The following is a 15,144-nucleotide window of genomic DNA, read 5'->3' as shown; positions in this document are numbered from 1 at the left end:
AATGATCTGTGAGAAGGAGAATCCAGATTTTTTTATTGGCTTTTATGCTTTTCTGTATTCTAATTCTCTATACTCAGCCTTTACTTTTAGTATCAGAAAAGAGCGAAAGAAGTTTTTTAAGTGATGCAAAAGGCAGAGAACAGATGGCGAGGAGACAGGTGTGGCTCCATGGGAAGCAGTGGGGAGGTGGGCTGCAGGTCTGCTTTTTGGGGGGGCCCGTTTAGGTAACTCTCTGTTCCCACAGGTCCTCTGGCCCAGCCCAGGGCTCCACCCCGAGGGGCGAATGTACAGCTTCTCATGTCTTCACCTCCACCTTCCTTCTCACTCCCAGGTGCAAGCCCTGCCTCCCTCTGCCCTCTGGCAGGGAATCCCCTGTGTCGCCAGGCCTCTTCCCTGGAGCCACCACATTCTCTCTGCTGTGGAGAAACTGGGGTCTGAGCCTCCCCAAGCCGTGGCTTTTGGGTTATGAGTCAGGGGGCACCCAGGAGCCTGGATAATCAGGGCCAAAAGACATTTGCCTGTTACACCCAGCGTCACCCCTGCATCCTAGGCCATCCGTTTGCTGCGGTAACAAAGTGCCACAAGCTGGTGGCTTGAAGCTACAGGAATGTATTGTCTCACAGTTCTGGAGGCCAGAAATCTGGGTGTTGACAGGGCCATGCTCCCCCGAAACCTGGAGGGGAGAATCCTTGCTGGTCCCTCCCAGCTCCCGGTGGTTGCTGGCCATCCTCAGCGAACCTTGGCTTAGAGCACATCAGTCCCGTCTCTGCCTCTGTCATCACGGGGCCTTCCCACCTGGGTGTCTGTGTCTTCACACAGTGGGCCTGTGTGTATGTGTATGTGTCTCCCCCTCTTGTAAAGGGCACCAGTGATTGCACGAGCCCCCCCCCCCAAGTATGATGTCCTCTTAACTCATCACATATGCACTGACCCTGGTTCTGAATCCGGTCACAATCTGAGGTACTGGGGCTCAGGACTTCAGCATAAGTTTTTGGAGGATACAATTCAGTCCAACCTCCAATTTGTAGGTCCCCTCCAGGGGTGGGGAGGGTGCCATGAGCCACAGGGACCCACCGTGCAGGACTGAGGGTAGGTGTGAAGAGTGGCTCTTCTGAGAGCAGGTGCCGCGGGGGCCGGGGGCCTGGCAGGTTGGCCAGACTTGGGCGCTCAGTCTGAGCAAGAGGCTGGTGGCCAGCAGAGGCCTGGACAGGTGCCTCCTGGCCAGAAAGGGGCAATGAGCCCAGGGACCACGAAGGACTTGAAAGCCACACAGCGGCAGAACCAGGGTGGGCTGCCACCCATCACACTTGCGGGCCTCTCTCGTTCTAGACATAGAATGGTTTGGAAAAAAAGGGTTCCTTGCAAAGGAGTGCCTGATGGAAAAGGGGACAGAAGGCAGGGGCAGGAAACAAACAGTCACTACTGGAGTTCCCATCGTAGCACAGCGGAAACAAATCTAAGAACCATGAGGTTGCAGGTTCAATCCCTGGCCTCGCTCAGTGGGTTAAGGATCCGGCATTGCTGTGAGCCGTGGTGTAGGTCACAGACATGGCTAGGATCTGGCGTTGCTGTGGCTGTGGTGTAGGCTGGAAGCTGCAGCTCTGATTGGACCCCTAGCCTGGGAACCTCCATATGCCATGGGTGCAGCCCTAGAAAGCAATAAACAACAGTCACTACCCCCTCCAGGTGGCTGCTAGGCCTCACTTTTACTGTGAGGATGAACCAAGTTTCAGAACCAAATAGCTCACCCCAGTGGCACGACCCACCCGCGCCAGGCTTGGGCCTGTCACCTGTCAGAAAGCCACACAGGTGTCCTGGGGGGGAGGGACTCTCCTCCCTGCACCCGCCCAGAGCCTTGCCAGGGGAGCAGGACCCCATCTCAGAGACACAGCCCGGTGCCGAAGGGACAAGGGACCCGATCTCAAGGCCGCTGGGACTCCAACATCTGAGAACATTTATTTTCTCCTCTGGGACTCTGGTGAAGAAGGCCAGCTTCACCAGACAGGCAGAGTGGGGACAGCCAGGGCAAGGTCTGCACCCTCTGGGCCTGGCAGAGGGAAGCCAGGGACAGACAAAACCCGCGGGGCTGCTGGCCCTGCAGGAGGACAGGAGAGGCGGTGGGCCACCTTGGAGCCTGACGTGGGAACCCTCCCCCACGGGACAGAAGGCGACCTTCAGAGGCCTGGGGAGCAGGCTGAGGGAAGGGACAATGTGCCTGGGGTTCACTGGCCTCTGCAGGATGTGCCTGGATACCTGGGACAGGACAGTGCGGGGGGACTGGGCACGGGGGCTGAGCAGGGCTGCGGCAAGGCCTGGAAGGGCTGGAGCTGCGGGGAGGCGGGCACACTGAGCTCCAGAAACCCAGAGCCTGAGGTTGATGGAGAGCTCGAGGTGGGAGAGGATGCCGTGGCAGCAGATGTGCTGGCTGTGTAGTTGGGCATGGTCCCCCGCAGAGTGAGCCGGCCCTGCTGGTCCAGGACCTTGTGCATCATGAAGTCAGGCTGCTGGGTGGGCGCCAGCTCCTTGAAGTGCAGGCTTTGGTAGATCTGAGGTGAGATCTGCAAGGAACAGAGCAGGAGAGTGTGGGGGACACCCAGGACCAAGAGCAGGTGCAGGGGCAGGATGGGCCCTGGGGGCTTCCCATGCAGAAGAAATCTCCAGAATGCCGAGCTGATGACCACACCCTGCCGAGTCCTTCAGCCCACTCTGTGCCAGGCCCCAGCACCCAGCCCTCCTCTAGTGCTGGCAACAGTCCCATGAAGGCAGCACTAGATTGTCCCCAGCTTAGAATGAAGCCTCAAGCTGGACCCCAGTGAGGCTGCGATGCAAAAAGCTCCCCAGAGGTGCCCCCACCTCTGCCGTTAGTACTCGCCCTTTGCTGGAGATGAAGCCCATCTCCAGCAAAGGGCAGGGATGCTGAGCGTTCCTTCTCTGCATCGACCTCTCCCCAGCCCAGGACCAGGGGTTAGCTCGCTCATTCTGAGTCCCCACCACAGAGCAAGGGGGCTCCTCAGAGCCCCTAAGCCAGATGAGGAGGGAGAGGCTGGGATCCGCCCAAACAAGAGGCAGGATGGGACACAATGCTGGTCTTTCCCAAGGCCCTGGCTCCTTTCTCTCCCAAAGGACAGGCCCCCTTCCATTCCCTCCGTCTCTTACTGACTCTGGCACCATGAGGCCCTATGTCTGCTCAGGAGTAGCCTGCAGTATGGAGACAGAGTTGCTAACAAACAGATTCCGGAAAATGCTTTGAATACCCATGGATGACCTCCTCCCACAGGCTCAATGAGGTCAGTTCCAAGGACTGTGTCCTTGGCCTCAACCAAGGCCTTGGCAAACAAACCAGGCAGACCCGCTTCATCCCAGGACTGTGGGTGGCCCAGAAACCTGTTAAAGGATGGATGTGCACCTCACCCCCACCGGAGGGACAAATGGGCACAAGAGTGACCCCCGACAGAGGACGGATCCCCAGGCTCCAGCCCTAGCATCTCGGGGAGCTGGCCTCCCACTGGCTCACCTGTTGCTTCATCCAGCCAAACTGCACATTGGTCAACAGGAGTCGGGGACTCCGTGACCGCTCCTTGCGCTGGTACACGGCTCCCAGGACCTTGCTCACCTGTGGGAGTCGTGGGCGAGGGCCAAGGCTTGGGACTGAGGGCCAAGGGCTCCCCTCCACCCGCTCCCTGTGCCCCCGCAACCTCACCTGCTTGCCCTTGGACTCCCACTTGTACCAGCTGTTCTCAATGTCTTCCGGGGAGCGCTCTCCAGCCCATGGGGATGTCAGGGTTATCTTCTGCAGCCTGGCCCAAGCCTCGGCCTCTGTGTCCGCCTTCCCATTCAGGAGAGCCATGAGGGCCACCTGCTCCCGCTGCTGGTACACCAGGACCTCGGCAAGATCCCGCTCCTCCCTGATGTGAGGGGCTTTCCTTCATAAGATGCCCTCTGCACCACGAGACGGGACAGCCCTCCCAGGAACAGCAAGATGGTTTCTCCCTTCTGGGCCTGATCTTCTCCAACCTTCTCATCCCTCCCCTGAGGCCATACAGCCCAGGGCCCATCACTGAGAAAGTGTTCAATTAACACTAGCAGAGACCTGCTTATACTGGCCCCCCAAAAGCCCTGCAACCCTTCCTACCACCCTATGTCCTCTTCTGTGGGCCTGAAACCCCGTCCTCATCTTTCCTGGGCAGCCCCTGGTAGAACACTTAAATACCCTCACCAGCCCAGCCTCTGCCTGGTTTGATATCTCCCCAGAGAACTATAAAGATTCATGTCGATAGGAGCATGGGAGCCACAGGAGTCTATGTGTGCCTGGCCAACTCCTACTTACACGTCAAAACCCAACTCCAAAGCCTTTTCTCCTGTGAAGCCTTCCTTCCTTGCTCTATCCAATCAGATGATTAGTCTCTGAGCCACCCCTGTTCTTAGGAGTCTCTTCACTTATCACATTGAACTGCAGCCATAGGTTTGCATGTCCATCTCCCCAAGGGGACTGTGAGTTCTCTGGGGCAGGACCTGTGTCTGGATTACTGTGGATGTCTAGAACCTAGCACAGGGCCTGGTCGTCAGCAGGACCTCAGTAAATTTTTTTTTTTGTCTTTTTAGGGCCGCACATGCAGCATATAGAAGTTCCCGGGCTAAGGATCAAATCAGAGTTGCAGCTGCCGGCCTACACCACAGCCACAGCAACACTGGATCTTAGCCACATCTGTGACTTAGCCACAGCTCACGGCAACACTGGATTCTTAACCCACCGAGTGAGGCCAGGGAATCGAATCCGCAACCTCATGGATACCAGTCGGATTCTTAACCCACTAAGCCACAGTGGGAACTCCTCAGTAAATATTTTTTGAGCCCAGATTTATCTGAGACTTGGTCAGAAATAAGGGTAGAGCAGAAGTAAAGGAGGAATCTGTAAAGGAAAGAACAAGAAGCAAGCAAGCAGCCTGCGCCCCTGATCAGAGAAATAACACATGTCTCTTCAGGACTGGAGCCCTGGGCACTCCCCTGCCGGGGCCTCTGGCCACACAGAAAAGGCCTCTGCAGGGAAGCCAGCCCTGGCAAATCTGAACTTGGTTCTAGGGCAGGGTCCCATCTAAGAACTTGAGTTTTAATGTTTTCTGATTTGCACTGCTCAGTCTTGCAGCTGATCTGGGCTGGAACAGAGCCTCCGGCTCCTAGGCCATGGCCACCACCTGTGGAGTCAAGTTGCCTGCAATTCCTAAGCCTGTGGCCTTCTGCGGGCCCTACTCAAATATGCTCAGCACTACCCAAGTCAGGGGGGCCACCTGGGATCTGGAGAGCTCCCAGCATCCCCCCGCCAAAGCCTGAGCTGACCAGTGACCACTGTGATAACTCACTGAAGCTGGGGATGGAAGGCGTTCTCAGCAGGGTCTACGCGGTCACCCTCCTCCTTCAAGCTTTGTCTTAGTTCATGGTCACTAATCATCGGGGCATCCTGCAGCCTTTTCCAAACATTCAGGCCAAATGTCCCTGTGATATAACCAGACCCAGTTCAGTACCAAGGACTGGCCTCCCTCCTCTGAACATTCTGCCCCTCACCATCCACCCTCAAGAGGCAGCCGGCAATCCCGTATCCCTGGCCTACACCTTATTATGCCCATCGTGTGCCAGGCTTTATGCCGGCTACTCAGCAAGCATCTGGAGGAGTCAGACACCAACCCTAGGATGTACCTGGAGCTCAGGCCTAAAGCATCCTGCCCCACAGGTAGGCTGAGATGGAGAGAGTACTACGTACTGACGGAAGGATCCTCAGTCAGGCTTTAAGCAGTTCATGTGTAAAATGGTGAGGGCGCAAGATTCTCAGGCATCTACCAGATGTGAGATTAGGAGAGGGTCTGGAGAGGAAGGGGGCTGGAGTGGAAAGTAAGAAGTGAGAACAGCGAACCATGAGTTCTGCGTCCAGGCAGGTATAGGGAGTTGTAGGCCATTCTCCTGCTGCAGGATTATTTTTAATTAAGAAAAACAAGAGAGGTGTGTTATAAGGTCATCTTTTTAAAAAAATTACTGAGAAAAATGAGATATCACCTCACATGTGTCAGAAAGGCTATCATCAAAAAAAACCCCACAAATAGCAAATGGGCGAGGATATGAGAAAAAGCAGCCCTCATACACAGTTAGTAGGAATGTAAACTGGTGCAGCCATTGTGGAAAACAGTATGAAGTTTTCTCAGAAAACTGAAACTGGAACTACCATATGACCCAACAATTCCACTCCCAGGTATATATCCAAAGGAAACAAAAGTGTTCATTGAAGGAGTTCCCACTGTGGCTTAGTGGGTTAAGGACCCAGAGTAATCTCTGTGAGGATGTGGGTTCAATCCCTGGCCTCATTCAGTGGGTTAAGGATCTGGCATGGCTACAAGCTGTGATGTAGGTTGCCAGATACGGCTTGGATCTAGCGTTGCTCTGGCTGTGGTGTAGGCTGGCAGCTGCAGCTCCAATTAGACTTCTGGCCTGGGAAATTCCATATACTGCAGGTGCATCCATAAAGAGAAAAAATATATATATATATAAATTTAAAAAGATAAAGGCACCCAATGCTCATAGCAGCATTACTTACAATCGCCAAGATAGGGAAGCAACATAAGTGTCCATCAACAGATGAACAGATAAAGATATGGGCGTGTATGGGTGTGTGTGTGTGTGTATTACTCATCCATAAAAAAGAAAGAAACTGCCATTTGCAGCAATACGAATGGACTTGGAGAGCATTATGCTAAGTGAAATAGATCAGAGAAGGATAAATAGTATATAATACTATATAGGGAGTTCCCGTCGTGGCTAAGGGGAAACAAATCCAACTAGGAACAATGAGGTTGAGGGTTTGATCCCTGGCCTTGCTCAGTGGGTTAAGGATCCGGCCTTGCCATGAGCTATAGTGTAGGTCACAGACGCGGCTCGGATCCCGTGTTGCTTTGGCTCTGGCGTAGGCCAATGGCTACAGCTCTGATTCAACCCCTGCCAGGGAACCTCCATATGCCATAGGTGCAGCCCTAAAAAGACCAGATTCTTTCTTTCTGAGGCAGGAAAGAAAGAATCACAAAGAGATGAGTAGGAGGAGGGCGGGACTATAGCATAGTCAGGAAACACACCCCCAGCTGGGCGACCCCCAAGTGGAAGAAATACCACAATCACAGAGATCCTCCCCAAGGAGTGAAGGGTCTGAGTTCGACACCAGGCTCCCTAGCCTGGGGTCCTACGCTGGGAAGAACATCTGGCTTTGAGGACCAGCAGGGCATGTGTTTGGGAGAGCTGGGAGGTGGGGGCCATAGGAAACAGATTCTGTTCTTAAAGGGCACAAGCAAAATCTCACACGCTCTGAGTCCCAGCTCTGAGGCAGTCGTTTTAAAGGAGCCCTGGGTCAGAACCAATTGCTAATCTTGGAAAGCCTCTCAGAGAGGCAGGCGGCAACTGGGATGCCCTCTGAGGACATAGGTGCGGATGGCAGCCACTTGGGGCAACTTGTCCTATCATGATAACACTGATGCTGGCAAGCACATTTTTTTTTAATGGCTGCCCCTGCGGCATATGGAAGTTCACGGGACAGGGACTGAATCTGAGCCACAGCTGCAGCAAAGCCAGATCCTTGTAACCCACTGCACCAGGGCTGAGCTGGGGAACCTGGGTCTCCAGAGCAAACCGAGCTGCTGCACTTGGAATCTTAACCTGCTGCACCACAGCAAGAACTCCTGGCAAGCACCATTTTTAAATCCTCCCTCTAACCGATTAACCCTGGAGGCTTAACCACTCTGCAGTGGGACAGCATCAGCCTTGAGGCCACCCCCATCCCCAGGACATACAGATATACAAGAACTCACCCTCACCTTCCAGGAAACTGGCAACAGCCTTGCATCCACGAAGGCTACCCAGCCAACTGCATGGGAAGCCTACCCTGCCCTCCAGAGAGAGCACAACTGCCCTGTGAGGCCTAGCTTTGCAGCCAACCAGCCAGGAGCCAGCCCCGCCTACCAGTGAACCCAGAGCAGTTGGCCCCCCACAAAAGAAGGGCACACGTAGCTCACACAGGGACTCACATAGCACACAGCACTGGTGACCAGAGGGGAGATCATACAATGTTTTCTTTCTCTGACTCATTTCACTTAGCATTATATCCTCTTGTTAGCACAAGTGGCAAGATTTCCTTCTTCTTATGGCTGAATAGTATGTCATTGTGTATTTGTATATGTGTAATTATACACACACATACACTACTATACATACATATATGTTATATATGACATTATGTGTCACATATAATTGATCACATATATATCAAAATTTCTTTTTTTTTTTTCCTTGTCTTTTGTCTTCATAGGGCTGCACCTGTGGCATAGAGAGGTTTCCAGGTTAGGGGTCGAATCAGAGCTGTAGCTGCCGGCCTACACCAGAGCCACAGCAGCACTAGATCTGAGCCACATCTACGACCTATAACACAGCTCACAGCAACACTGGATCCTTGACCCACTGGTAGAAGGAGACATCTATAAAACATACAACTGTAAAAGGACTCGTATTCATAAAATATAAATAACTCCTATAAATCCAAAAGAACAAAATAACTCAATAGAAAAATGGGCAAAATACCTGAACAAGCACTTAGAAAAGCAATACAGCCAAGTGATCAATAAATGTATAAAGAGATTTGCAGCCTCACTACTCTGCAAATCAAATTAAAACTACAGTGAAATGCCACTACTTATTCATCGAAATGGCTAAAATTTAAAGCACTGACAATACCAAGAGTTGGCATAATTACGGCACAATAGGAGTTACTGTATATTGCTGGTAAAGAGGGTAAACTGATAACCACTTTGAAAGATTATTCAGCAGCATTTACTGCGAGTGAATGTGTATGCTCTGTGGTTCAGGAATTCCATTCTTAGATATACATCCAATAGAAATGCACATATCTGGAGTTCCCTTCATGGCTCAGCAGTTAACGAACCCAACTAGGATCCATGAGGATGTGGGTTCTATCCCTGACCTCACTCAGTGGGTTAAGGATCTGGTGTTGCCATGAGCTGTGGTGTAGGTTGCAGATGCAGCTCAGATCCCACACTGCTATAGCTGTGGTGTAGGCCAGCAGCTGTGGCTCCAATTCGACCCCTAGCCAGGGAACTTCCACATGCCACGAATACAGCCCTAAAAACCAAAAAATTTAAAAAATTAAAAAATCTGTGTAAGAATATGGAATTCCCAATGTGGCAGTGGGTTAAGGATCTGGCATTGCCGCAGCTGTGGCATAGGTTGCAGCTTTGGCCCAGATTTGATCCCTGGCCCAGGAACTTCCATATGACGCAGGTGCAGCTGCAAAAAGAAAAAAGAAAAATGTTCACAGCAGTGCTACTTTTAATGGCCTGAAATAGCCCCGGTGCCCAGACAGATAAATGATGGTGTATCAACAACAGAATACTACTCAGCAAGGAGAATGAATGAACTACTTCAGCCAACAAATGGCTGAACTTCACAAACACAATGGTGTTTGAGACAAAGAACCCAGACACAAAGGAGAAACTATCAGATGATTCTATTTATACAAAGTTCAAAATCAGACAAACCTAATCTTTGGATTTAAAAATCAGATAGAGATGGTCGGATCAGGGGATGAGGAGAGCCCCCAAGAGCTGGTAATGTGCTGTTTCTTCACACGACAGTGGACATACAGGTAAATGTTTACCTTCTGAAAGTTCACCAAGCTGGACCCTCTTGGTTTGTGTGCTTTTCTTTATGTATGTTATACCTCAACGATTTTTATTTTTTTATTTTTTCTTTTTACGGCCGCACCTGCGGCATATGGAAGTTCTGAGGCTAAGGGTTAAATCAGAGTTACAGACACCGGCCTATGCCACAGCCACAGCAATGCTGGATCCCAGTTGCATCTGTGACTTATGCTGAGCTTGCGGCAACACTGGATCCTTAACCCACCAAGCAAAGCCAGGGATCAAACCTGCATCCTCACCTACACTATGTGGGATTCATAACCCACTGAGCCACAATGGGAACTCCCAAGTTTATTTTTAAAAAGAGAAGGTAATGTACCTTATCAGATACAGGACTAGATACACAAAGGTAAATGTTATTGGGTGGATGAGTGACTGGGTGGATGGACAGTTGAGGAATGAATGGACAGACTGCTGAATGGACAACTGGAAAGACCCAGAGCTTGTAACACGAACACAGACAGCTGCTGCAGCCTGGAACCCTGACCCCATAGGAGATAATGTTTATGCAGCTTATATTCTAACGGGCGCGGGGCCAGGAAGGGCCACGGGGCACAGCCCAAGTTTCAGCAGGATCATACCAATGGCGTCACCAGAGAGTTTCCAAGCTTTGACATTCCGGTCCTGGCCAGCACTGAGAACCAGCTGGAAGCTGTCCACATACAGGATGTCTGCCACACTATCCAAATGGCCCTTCCAGGTAATCAGAAGCTTGGGCGGAACCAGGGAAATGGTTTGACCAGCCACAACCTACAGGGGATGGTACAAGAGAATTAATTACACTAAGACACAGGCTCATCAGAGGGCACCCAGGACTGGAGGCAGCAGAGCCCTCTGGGAGGACCTGGGACACGGGCCAGGGTTCTAGTTCTAGATACATTCCCACATGAACTTTCTGGTGACCTCAGGTAAGTTCCAGCCCTTCTCTGGCCTTTACTGGTCCCTTTAGTAAAATCATAAAAAGCTCTGCATATGACTATATTGTTTACCAGCTGCTTGTATACAGCTTATCCCATTTGAACATCACAACGACCTTACAGGATGTGTGTGAGTCTCACCATCTCCGCAAAGGAGAGATCAGAGATGCTCAGTAACCGTCCCAGAGCCACACAGCTAGAAAGTGACAGAGCTAAACAAGAACCCAGGTCGTCTTCTCGAGTTATTCAGTTGAGCATCGGGTATAAAATAGGGTGAGTCGGGTGGTGATACATCACGCTGCACTAAGAGAGAATTAAACTACTTAACTGGAAAACAAGTGCAAATACCCAAGAACTTTCTGGGAGCTACACGCAATGCAGGCAAAAGTTCCCAGGCCAGGGATCAAACCCAAGTCACAGCAGTAACCAGAGCCACAACAGTGACAAAGATAGATTCCTAACCCACTGAGCCACTGGGGAAATCTCCCAAATCCATTTTTAAATAAAGCAAGATTAATAAAGGGCAACCTATTTTACCATAATCAAGTATGTTAAGTTACAATAATAAAAACTAAATAGAACAACAGAAGACAATAGCTCACAAACCAACCCAAATATATATTTAAAACACTGGTAGATGATGTGAATGGCAGAGAAAATGGTGGTGATAGAGACCAGGACTCAATCGACAGCCCTGGAATTCCTGAAAAACTAAGAAGTGAAACTTAAATCACTGTCCTATACCTTATAACCTTATAAACAAACACTAGAAGGGCTGGAGAATGCTTTTTCAGGAAACCACAGAACATCTAAAAGAAAATATAAGCGACCACTTATCTCTGAATAAGAAAGTGACAGGCAATGGGAAAAATCACAATGGGAATAAAAGATGACCACAAAAAAATTTTTGTAACTTAAAAACTCATCGTAAATAAAATAAAAAGGCATGGAGTTCCCATCGTGGTGCAGTGAAAATGAATCTGACTAGGAACCATGAGGTTGCGGGTTCGATCCCTGGCCTCGCTCAGTGGGTTAAGGATCCGGCATTGCCGTGAGCTGTGGTGTAGATCACAGACATGGCTAGGACCCCGCGGTGCTGTGGCTGTGGCGTAGGCCGGCGGCTATAGCTCCGATTAGACCCCCAGCCTGGGACCCTCCATATGCCGTGGGTATGGCCCTAAAAAGCAAAAAATAACAATAATAAATTAAAAATAATAAAATAAAAAGGCAAATGGCAAATTAGGGGGTAAATATCTGCATCGGGCAGGCAATGACTTAATATCTTTCAATATATATATTTTTGTTTTGTTTTGTTTTTGTTTTTTAGGGCTGCACCCACAGTGCATGGAAGTTTCCAGGCTAGGGGTCAAATCGAAGCTACAGCTGCCAGCCTACACCACAGTTACAGCAATATAGGATCTGAGCCGAGTCTGCAGCCTACAACCACAGCTCACGGCAATGCCAGATCCTTTACCCATTGAGTGAGGCCAGGGATCAAACCTGCAACCTCGTGGTTATAGGTCAGATTTGTTTCTGTGGCACCACAACAGGAACTCCCTTTATATTTTTAGATGATTATACATCATTTGTAAAAGATGGTTACCGCAATAGAAAAATGGGCCAAGGGCATGAAGACGTAATTCACAAAAGTATATATAGCCAATAAAATAAGGAAAGATATTTTATTTAAAGGCAAAAGAAACCATTTGTACCTAAAAATCAACCAAAAGGTTTTTTTCACTTTAAAATGTATGTATTGAATGCCTACTCTAAGCAAGGCACTCTAATAGACCCAGGGGACACTCACTCAGATAAATACTGCTAGTAATAAAAACCTTATGCTGTCAAGGATAAAGCAAGGCAGGCTAATAAAGTGCAAAATTGTATAAACTTTCTGGAATGGGGTTTGGCAGTACACATTAAAGGCCTTAAAGTTATGTTCTTTTAAATACTACTTCCTAGGGATAAATTGCCAGATGTGTACATAACAACTACAAAGATTTGTGGAAAAGAGTATTTGCAGTATCATTTCTATAGCTTTTTTAAGAGAAAAATAAGTCAGTTATTATTGTTGCAGATTATTGCCTATAGCTTTTAAACACAGCTTTATTGAGATTCAATTTGCATAAATTTGTCCATTTAAAGTGTTCAAGTGCTCACTTCCATGGTTTTCAGTATATTCAGAGAGTCTGCAACCAACACCATAACCAATTTTGGACCATTTCATCACCAGTTGACCTATATCCTTGCCAACATTTGGTATTACCTGTCCTTTTCAGTTTAGTCATTCTGGTAGATGTGTAGCAGTATCACATTGTGGTTTTAGTTTGCATTTTCCTGATAATTAAGGAAAGGTTGCACAATCTCATCAGCCCTCAGGGAAATACCAAGTGATTTTTCAACTATGAAAATACATTACCTTCTCAAGAAAAGACATAAATACGGGAGTTCCTCTTGCAGCTCAGTGGGTTAAGAACTGGACTATTATCCATGAGGATGCAGGTTTGATCTCCGGCCTTGCTCAGTGGGTTAAGGACCCAGTGTTGCTGCAAGCTGTGGTGTAAGTCACAGATGCAGCTCGGATCTGGCGTTGCTGTGGCTGTGGCGTAAGCCAGCAGCTGCTGCTCTGAGTCAACTGTAGCCTGGGAATTTCATATGCCTCAAGTGCAGCCCTAAAAACACACACCAAAAAAAAAAAAAAAAGAAAAGAAAAGAAAGAAAGAAAGAAAAGGAAAGAAAAATACACAAATATTTTCATGATTTTTTAAAAAAATTCATGACTTCAGGAGTTCCTGTCGTGGCTCAGTGATTAATGAATCTGACTAGGAACCATGAGGTCACGGGTTCGATCCCTGGCCTCTCTCAGTGGGTTAAGGATCCGGCATTGCCATGAGCTGTGGTGTAGGTCGAAGATTCGGCTCGGATCCCATGTTGCTATGGCTCTGGCGTAGGCCAGCGGCTACAGCTGCGATATGACCCCTAGCCTGGGAACCTCCACATGTCGAGGGAAGCAGCCCTAGAAAAGGCAAAGAAAAGTAAATAAATAAATAAATAAATAAAATAAAAATTCATGACTTCAGGACCTTCATTACAAAGATCAAAGTCCACGGAAGGTGTGTGTGTGTGTGTGTGTGTGCGCGCACGCGCACGCGCGTGTCTGCGAGTGCATGTGGGTATATCTGGTGTGTGCATATTTGGTGCGTTTCACTGGTTAATGGTGACTTCTGGTTAATAGAAACTTTTCCACATCAACCAGACAACCTTGAACAGAAAACATGAAAGATTAGAATGAAAGATTAGAATCACAGTAAGAGAACCATGGGCCCAGCTCATTAATGGGACTCAGAGGCACTTTTCTGAGCAATTGTCCAATAATCTTCCTACCTTTTTCTCCTCTAAGGGAGTGTAGTTTGGGAGGCTGATTTGAATCCGCTCAGGAATTAAGAACTGAAACTTGTTTATTCTACCAGGATGGGTCGGTGGCTTATCAGTAAATGTGCAGTAATCCTTGATGTCCCAGATCTAGGCACAAAGTGTGAATTAACAGCCCAGCACTCCTTGACCCCAACACCAGCTATGGCTCCATGGGCTCCTCCCAGACCCTTTCTCTTCACTTTTGGGGGACAGTTCTGTCTCGAACCTCTGAGATACCCAGACACTCAGGGCCAGAAGGGGCCCAAAGGTTCTTCTACGCCAGACCCTTAGCTGGCAGGTGGGGAGGGTAGGACTGAACTAAGAAGAGGACACTCTTGCTTCATGTCACCACAAAGCACAAAATCAATTCCTGAGACAGCTGGTCACAGACTGCATGGCCTGGGGCAGGGGGAGGGAATGGAGGAAGAGAATGACAGAGCACAGGACCCATCGGGGGATGCTTCTTAGGGCCTCCTGACCAAGGCCTCACTCATTTCCCTGGGCCCATGAGAGCAGGAGAGGCCTTTAAGGTAACCCCCTACAGCTTACTGTTTTACAAGTGAAACTAGTACCCAGAAGGTGTAGGGACTAGGTGAGGACCACATATGGCAAAGGTGGCCAGAGCTTGGCATATGCCAACCCTCAATCTCAATGCCGGTACTTCCTCACCTTGATGTGTCCTTTACAATCCCCGGTGACAAGAATCCAGTCATTTTCATCAGTGGCCATGGCACCCACAACCACGTCCCCTTTGTCTTCAATGTCCACGGGGAACTTTCCCAGCAGGCCTCCGCTGCCGTGGATGGACCAGGCATAGATGTAGCCATCCATGCAGCTGCTCAGCAGGGCAGCCGTGTGGGGCAGGCGAGGCCTGGTCTGTAAGAAGATGATCTGTTTGAGAGAGGTGAGCCGGCTCAGAGATGCTGGGAGTCCGGACAAGGAAACACCCCGCACCCATTGGTGCCCCTGTTTCCTAGACATCCAGAGAAAACTGGGACGGGACAGCAGTCATCCTACCTAGCTGGTGACCAGGAACATCTGGCTGGACTATGAGCTCCTTGAGGGCAGGGATT

At 49.6% G+C, this 15,144-nt stretch overlaps 1 protein-coding gene across 8 annotated transcripts in view; it reads right to left on the bottom strand.

Moving 5' to 3' along the window:
* EFCAB8 (EF-hand calcium binding domain 8) overlaps positions 1,922–15,144 on the bottom strand; it is a 55,099-nt gene continuing 41,876 nt past the window's right edge. For 5 of the 8 annotated variants that reach the window (XM_013985255.2, XM_013985259.2, XM_021078080.1 and 2 more), the window contains 6 exons: positions 14,741–14,962; positions 14,042–14,179; positions 10,322–10,490; positions 5,358–5,490; positions 3,515–3,905; positions 1,922–2,558 (listed from right to left, as the gene is read on the bottom strand). In XM_013985255.2, the coding sequence (XP_013840709.2) occupies positions 2,223–2,558; positions 3,515–3,905; positions 5,358–5,490; positions 10,322–10,490; positions 14,042–14,179; positions 14,741–14,962 (1,389 nt within the window). In that variant the 3' untranslated portion in view covers positions 1,922–2,222. The remainder of the gene's footprint in view (positions 2,559–3,514; positions 3,906–5,357; positions 5,491–10,321; positions 10,491–14,041; positions 14,180–14,740; positions 14,963–15,144) is intronic. The other 3 variants (XM_021078078.1, XM_021078079.1, XM_021078076.1) reach the window with 2 other exon arrangements.

This window comes from Sus scrofa, chromosome 17, assembly GCF_000003025.6.
Source record: "Sus scrofa isolate TJ Tabasco breed Duroc chromosome 17, Sscrofa11.1, whole genome shotgun sequence".
Lineage (NCBI taxonomy): Eukaryota > Metazoa > Chordata > Mammalia > Artiodactyla > Suidae > Sus > Sus scrofa.
Note: the sequence above shows the minus strand (reverse complement) of the source record. Positions and strands in the feature narration are given on the sequence as shown.